This window comes from Erinaceus europaeus, chromosome 13 (assembly GCF_950295315.1).
Source record: "Erinaceus europaeus chromosome 13, mEriEur2.1, whole genome shotgun sequence".
NCBI lineage: Eukaryota > Metazoa > Chordata > Mammalia > Eulipotyphla > Erinaceidae > Erinaceus > Erinaceus europaeus.
The window spans coordinates 68,028,713-68,037,058 of NC_080174.1; the positions used below are offsets into that span (position 1 = coordinate 68,028,713).

General features: G+C 40.1%; 1 protein-coding gene across 1 annotated transcript in view; it reads left to right on the forward strand.

Annotated features, from left to right (window-relative positions):
• Nucleotides 1-8,346, forward strand: part of RHBDL2 (rhomboid like 2) — a 67,312-nt gene that overhangs the window by 49,827 nt on the left and 9,139 nt on the right. Inside the window, exons 5-6 of the mRNA XM_060206173.1 lie at nt 3,894-3,994; nt 6,633-6,693. Of these exons, the coding sequence (XP_060062156.1) occupies nt 3,894-3,994; nt 6,633-6,693 (162 nt within the window). The remainder of the gene's footprint in view (nt 1-3,893; nt 3,995-6,632; nt 6,694-8,346) is intronic.

The window sequence follows — 8,346 nt, forward strand, 5'->3', positions numbered from 1 at the left end:
CAGGCAGAGAGAGAGAAAGAAAGAGAGAGAAAGAGAGAGAGAGAGAGAGAGACTCCCACAACATCACTCTGGTATATATAATGCCAGGGATTGAACTCAGGACTTTCATGCTTGTAAGTCTATAACTCTGCCCACATCACCTGTTGGGCTACAACCACTGATTTTTATACTGTCTATAGATTTTGTTCAGGATGTCTTATAGTTTGAATTATACAGTCTGTAACTTTGACAGAGCTTATATGCATTTGTCTCCTTCATGTGTTTTCACTATTTGCCAGGATTTTTTTGTCATTCATGAAGTAAAAATATTTCAAAATATTGTGCAATTAATATTTCATCCTTTATGATCAAACTTCATTCTGTTTTTATATTTATAAAAACATATTAGTATAGTCACACATATGTATGTGATCTATAAATGGTGAGTAAAAAGATGGTTGTGTGGCTGGGGAAGTGGCTCAACTGGTAGAGCACTGGACTTTTATACTTGAGGTTCCTGGTTTGATCTCTGATATCACATGTGTCAGCAGGGTGCTCTGACTTTCTCTCTCATGCTCCTGCTCTCTCTCCTCTTACCTCATGTGCAACCCTCTCTCTCATATGTAATAAATTTAAAAATCTTAAAATAAAATAAAATAAAGTGGATGGTCACCTTAGTTTCTTAGAGAAGCCATAATAAACCACCTAAACTGGGTAGCTTAAAACAATAGAATTGCAATGACTCAACCATTCTGGGGGTTGGAGGTCTGAAATCAAGGTGTCAACAGACTCCTTCTGTCTCTCTGACTGCAGCACTTCACACTCTCCCATTGTCATGCGGTGTTAGCTTTTTGTGTCCTTGTCCCTTCCTATAAGAACAAGGTCATATTGGTTTAGAAGTTTGCTCTGCCCCAGTATGACTTCTTCAATTTAACCACATTTGCAACAACTCTGTTTCTAAATAAAAAGGTCACATTTTGAGGTGCTACACACACACACACACACACACACACACACACACACACACACACACTCAGAGCACTGCTCAGCTTTGCTATGTGTGATACTGCTGAGGACTGAAGCTGGGACCTCAGAGCCTCAGGCATGAAAGTCTTTTTACATAACCACTGTACAATATCCCTCATCCTGAATGTATCTTTTGGGAGGACACAATCAGAAACTGCTTCCTTCCTACCCCCCCCATCTCAACTTTGCTGGTTTTCCAAAGCATAAATAACTGAAACCAGGAAGCAGTCATTATGTGTTAAAGAGATTGAATTGACAAGAATTAGTGACATATTCACCGTATAACCTCCTTTCTACTTTGCGGATCCAGTTTTTCCATCTTCTATAATCTGTTCCTGCACATACCTGTTTGTCCTGCCCTGCACCGCCTGGCTCTAGCATCTACACCTGAACCCCACCCCCAGCCACCCACCCCATACACACACACACACACACACACACACACTCCTTGATTTCAGCCTGTAGTCAGTCCTGTGTCCCACTTACAGAATAGAAGAGTACCAAGAAGTACGTTATCTGGTCCTATCTTCTGCACATTTCTGCAGTACCTTCTTGGTGGGTATCTGCTTCTCATTTTGCCTCTCCTTCACCCTGCTGCGTAGGTCACCTTCCTCAAACATAGATTTGATGATATGACATGCTTTCTAAAATATTTACATTGACCAAAACAATCAAAACCTCTGAGAATCTCTTCATTACCTTCCATTGCTTAGTTCTGTTGCCGTATTTTCTTTCTTTTTTTCTCTTTTTTAAGGATGTAACACCACTTTATTACCATTCAAAAACAAAACCATTGATGAAAGTGTTAGGGGGAGATGATGAAAAATTTTTTGTGATGATTACTTGTGGCATAATTGGACTGATAATGTAAAATTCTGTACATAGTTAAAGTTTGGAGATAAGTATACATCTGTGAGACACCACTTGTGTTATAAATATACCCATCACCTCCAAAAGCTTCTCCCTACTCAGAATGCTATTGTTTTTTTGGTGTAAACAGGACCTTGTGCATTTGAGATTGCACTGCTCTGACCCTCTCTTTTCTTTTCTTTTCCCTTTCCTTTCCTTTTCTTTTCCTTTCTCCTTTCCAGTTTCCAAGTGGTTATTTTACCAGATTTTTTTTTGATAGAAGGTGAAAGCAAACAAAAGACATTAAAACAAAAATAAAATATTCTTTTTTATGTTTAATTTTTTTTTTACTATCTATCTATTCCCTTTTGTTTTCCTTGTTGTTTTATTGTTGTTGTCGGTGTTGGATAGGACAGAGAGAAATGGAGAGAGGAAGGGAAGACGGGGAGAGAAAGACACCTGCAGACCTGTTTCACAGCCTGTGACGCGATTCCCCTGCAGGTGGGGAGCCCGGGGCTCGAACCGGCATCCCTACGCCCGTCCTTGCGCTTTGCGCCACCTGCGCTTAACCCGCTGTGCTACCGCCCGACTCCCCAAAAATAAAATATTCTTATGGTATCTCGTAGAAAAGATCTCTTACACTAAAAAGGTTGGTCCAGGGTGTCGGGCGGTAGCGCAGCGGGTGAAGCACACAAGGACCGGCATAGGGATCCTGGTTGGAGACCCCGGCTTCCCAACTTCATGGGGGTTGTTGCTTCATGAGCGGTGAGGCAGGTCTTCAGGTGTCTATCTTTCTCTCCCCTCTGTCTTCCCCTCCTCTTTACATTTCTTTTTTTTAATTTTAATTTTTATTTTTTTTATTAAAGAAAGGATTAATTAACAAAACCATAGGGTAGGAGGGGTACAACTCCACACAATTCCCACCGCCCAATCTCCATATCCCACCCCCTCCCCCGATAGCTTTCCCATTCTCTATCCCTCTGGGAGCATGGACCCAGGGTCATTGAGGGTTGCAGAAGGTAGAAGGTCTGGCTTCTGTAATTGCTTCCTCGCTGAACATGGGCGTTGACTGGTCGGTCCATACTCCCAGTCTGCCTCTCTCTTTCCCTAGTAGGATGGGTCTCTGGGGAAGCTGAGCTCCAGGACACATTGGTGGTGTCTTCAATCCAGGGAAGTCTGGCCGGCATCCTGATGACACCTGGAACTTTACCAGATTTTTAAAACAAATTTATCCTTGTTTATAATCCAAAATAGTTACCTGAAGTTTGCTATTCATCTATGTGCATATATTTGGTTTTATTGTATATTTGTTTTTTAAAAAATATTTTATTTATTTATTCATGAGGAAGATAGGCAGAAAGAGAAAGAACCAGACATCACTCTGGTATATGTGCTGCTATGAACTGAACTTGGGACCTCACGCTTGAGAGTCCAGTATGTTATCTACTGCACCAACTCCGGAACCACTTGTATATTTGTTTTCTAAATTCTTTGGCATAATTTTCTGGGGCTGTTCATCCTGCCACAATACATGTCAGGAGAGAATTACTTTTTTGTGCTGCTGATTGTGAGCATTTAAAATTGTTGGTTCATTTGGGTTTTGTGGCTTTGTCCAGAATACTGCATTATTTGTAATAGTTGTGGTTTTCCCCCAGATCCTCTAACTCCAGTTTTCTTTCCCACCCCTACTCCCTACTACCCACTTCTACATTCACAGTTGAAACATATTATAAGGAAAGGCACCTTGATGAAAAGATCAGGATAGTTGATCTTTTGTTTATTCAGAGAGAGACAGGCAGAGTGGAGGTTGGGGGTGGGAGTTCACAGCACCAGAGCTTCCTCAGTTCCATAGTAACTCCCATGTGGTTCCTGGGCTGAAAACAAGGCCATGCGCAGGGCTGTGCAGTCACCCTAACAGGTGAGCTATCTCTTGGACTCTGATTTTCTTGTTTTGCTTTTTTCCTCGATTCTTTGTATGTGGTATAATTTTATTTTCTGATGCTTAATCATGTCTGATCCTTTGTGTTTTATTTCCTTAGGCTCCCTTGCCAGCTCCATCTTTGACCCACTCAGATACCTCGTGGGCGCTTCAGGAGGAGTTTACGCTCTCATGGGAGGCTATTTTATGAATGTTCTAGTGGTAAGAACTTTGGAAATAGAATTTATGGAACTTTTTTGTTTAAGTAGTAACTAGCCTTTAGTTCAGAGAGTCAATACTTACTGAGCATGCATCTTCTTCTGGAGAACTAGAGGGTCACCAGCAATTTTCTTCCGCATGTTATCTTTATATATGCTTCTCCTGGTCTCAAAAGTAAGAGTAACCAAGCATAATTGTAATTTTTACTTTTTACTGAAGTATACTTGGTTGAAAACATTACAGAGTTCAAGTATATAGTGCTATAATTCCACATATGTGTATACTACATTACGACCACTACCTAAATACAATCTTAAATGGGAAATATAATGAAGACCCCATGAAAGTATCTGTTAACAGTGTGATACACATCTTATGGAGACCATTTCCTATATATATTCAAAAATCATATCAATTTTAATGCCACACAAACGAAATCAGCCTCACAGATACTGTTTGCAGTAGCCTGACCATTTATCCTTGTCAGTAACAAAATTTTCAAATGCTCCACTGCATCCTCTATATAGCTAGATCATAATTTATTTACTCCTTTATTATGAAATTCTGAGGGTGATTACAGTTTTTTCACTTTTACAAATAATACTGTAGGAATGTTCATTTTTGTTAGTCTTTTTGCATGGCACACGTGTGTGTGTGTGTGTGTGTGTGTGTGTGTGTGTGTGTGACAGAGAGAGAAACAGAGAGAGAGAGAGAGAGAGAGAGAGAGAGAGAGATCAGAGCATTGCACAGCTATGGTGGTGCCAGGACTTGAAACTGAGGACCTCAGGCATTCAGATCCTATGCTCTAACAATGAACTATCTTCTTGGCTCAAAAATTTTAATTTTTGTAGATGTATGTCACATTACCTCCAAAATTGGCATATTATTTTATACTCTCAGAGTATACTATGTGAGAATGTTAGCCACTTTTCAAACAGAATAAAATCCTGACTGGTTTTAAACCATTTAACCTGAAAAGTATACTTTAAACATACTCTTGGAGGGAAAAAAGTAATAATTATAAAATTCATTTAGAAGAATAATTTTTCAAACTTTGGGTTGTAACCTAATAGTGGTTCTGAATTTATTTTCAGGAATTGTGATGAAAAAAATTAAACAAAAAGGAAAAAAATCAATATTCAACTGTAGTAAAGGTCAATAAAGTTTCATTAGTGCATGGACTGGATGGTTATGTTGTTTATTTCTTCCCGTAGGCTGTGGCCACAACATTTTGAAAATAAGTGATTCCAAATTAACATTATTATTTCAGTATCTTTATTCCTTCATAAAAGAGTAATAACTTGGAAGGGAAGAGTAATACAAGAAATTAAACGTAGAAATTTTTTAAACTAATTTTTTCCTTTTTTTTTTTTTTTTTTCCCTCCAGTGTTATTGCTGGGCTCAGTGCCTGCACCATGAATCCACCGCTCCTGGAGGCCATTTTGCCCCCTTTTTGTTGCCCTAGTTGTTGCAGCCTCGTTTCGGTTATTTCCATTGTTGACGTTGCTTTGTTCTTGGATAGGACAGAGAGAAATGGAGAAAGGAGGGGAAGACAGAGAGAGAGGGGGAGAGAAAGATAGACACCTGCAGACCTGCTTCACCGCCCGTGAAGCGACTCCCCTGCAGGTGGGGAGCCGGGGGCTCGAACCAGGATCCTTAAGCCGGTCCCTACGCTTAGCGCCACGTGCGCTTAACCCACTGTGCCACCGCCCGACCCCCTAATTTTTTCCTTTTGTTGCCTTTGTTTTATTGTTGTTGTAGTTATTGTTGTTATTGATGTCATTGTTGTTGGATAGGACAGAAAGAAATGGAGAGAGGAGGGGAAGACAAAGAGGGGGAGAGAAAGATAGATACCTGCAGACCTGCTTCACCACCTGTGAAGCGACTTCCCTGCAGGTGGGGAGCCAGGGGCTTGAACCAGGATCTTTATACCAGTCCTTGCTCTCGGTGCCACATGCGATTAACCTGCTGTGCTACTGGCTGACCCCCAGAAATGTTTTTCCACTCAGCATTCTTTGGTAACCCTTCAGGTTACTACACCTAGGTGGAGGTTTTTCAAAGTAGAAATCAATGTAATTTTTAAATAATATTTTCAGTTTAAAAACATACCTACAAAATTCAGACAGTAGTCACATTTCAGTTGTCTTTGCTAACTCCTACTCAAAAGAAAGGTAAAAGACAATAGCATCATGAATAGTAATAAGAAATTTAAAAATATTTAATCAGACTTAGTTTGACAGCATCTGCCTATGTGTTAAGATTTGATTTTAAATTTATACTAACAATTATTATTACTCTGACTAGTGCACTCCTCAGCTCTGGCTATTGGTGGCACTGGGGATTAAACCTGGAACTTCTCCTATGCAAGTCCTTTACCCTGGAAGCTGTACTGCTTCCTGTCCCAGATTTAGAGGGAGTATTTCTTGTCAACAAAACTGTGTCTAATTTCCATCGTGGAATTGAATATTATGTTTCATTTCATTCTCTAAACTACTAGCATTGTATTTTTCCAAGGAATTTGAAGCCTGGACTATTTTTTGCTACTCTAATATTAATTTAAGTTAAGAAGTTGGTGGAAAGGGAGAGTATTGTTGGGGCTTTGTTTACCAATAGGTAGCTAATATTTTTATCTCTTTTCAAGAATTTTCAAGACATGGTACCTACTTTTGGAATTTTCAGACTGTTGATTGTCATCCTTATTGGTAAGGCTTTTTTTTCCTTTTATTTCTTTATTTCCTTTTGTTGCCCTTGTTTTTTTTTTTTTTTAATTGTTGTAGTTATTATTGATGTTGTTGTTGTTGGATAGGACAGAGAGAAAAGGAGAGGAGGGGAAGACAGAGAGGGGAAGAGAAAGAAAGACACCTGCAGACCTGCTTCCCCTGCAGGTGGGGAGTCGGGGGCTTGAACCATCCTTATGCTGGTCCTTGCGCTTAGCGCCAACTACACTTAACCCACTGTGCTACGGCCCAACTCCCAAGTTTTTTTTTTAAAAAAAGATTATTTATACAAGAGGGAAAGCATGAGAGAGAGAGAAGACAGAGAGAGAGAGAGATAAAAAGAGAGAGAGAGGATGAAAGAAAGAGACCAGAGCCATGTTCAGCTCTAGCATATTTGGTGCAGGGACTCAAACCTGGGGCTCATAAGGTTTGGGGCTGTTTCTACTTAGTACTGTTAAGATGTGAGGGTGATCTGGCTACAACATCTGCCACCCCATTAAGCATCAGGATTGATTCAGCTCACCTGGTTCCCCTTCCTCCCTTACTGCTCCAAGTGTCGGACTCAGTCCCTGGCAGAGCATGTACTAGAGTGATGTCTGGTTCTCTTTCTCTCTCCTCTCCTATCTCTGATTGATAAATAAATAAATTTTTTTAAAGTTGATTTTGCTAATTGGTGTCGGAGTTTACTCATGCATGGGAACAGGGACAACTACCTCTGAGCAAAGACTGAATTTAGATTATGAACAGTTTAACTGAAAAAACTGCTTCATGCTGAGAGATAAGAAGCCATCTGTTTATAGTTTACTTTTTTTCTTTCCATAAGAAGTTCAAAAACTTGGGAAAAAAAAAAGTGAGTTCAGAGGAGAGTAGCTCTCTGGGAGTCAGATTTACTGTGGGAACAGAGCTGTCACCTGAGTTAAGAGTCACAACTGGAAATGGTGAAAAAGTCCTTTCACTGGAAAATTTTGCTTCACAGGTTACCTGGGCTTTTAGTCAATCTGCTTTTAATCATTAATGAGTTCATTTTTTTTTTTTTATTTTGGTGCTGGGATTGAACCCATTGCATCTCATACAGGTGAAGTGTATGCTTTCCCACTAGGCTGCATTCCTGGTCCCTACTGATGATTTTGCAAAATAAGCCTCAAGTCCTTGATGGGAAACTGGTTTTAATACTTTAATTCTTAAAAAAATATTATCTTTATTTATTTATTGGACAGAGACAGCCAGAAATCAAAAAGGAAAGGGAGAGGGAGAGAGACAGAGAGACACCTTCAGCCCTGCTTCACCACAAGCAAAGCTTGCCCCTTCCCCTCTCTTCTCCGCCTTCCTGCAGGTGGGGACCAGAGGCTGGAGCCCAGGTCCTTGCACATTGTAACATGTGCGCTCAGCCTGGTGCGCCGCCACCTGGCCCCATTAATACTCTTTACTGTTGGAGAAAAAAACACTTCCTCATGCACTGGTAATATCCAGAGTTAGTTTGTGTAACATTCTATCATTTTCTCTAGGTAGTAAGTCACTGAATGCTGATATGCTGCAGACATCTTACAGAGCAAATAGGATAACACTAACTGAAGTTACCCTTCCCCATTTTCAACATACATCATTTCTAAAAGTTCTTTGGCCTGGTTTACTTACTAT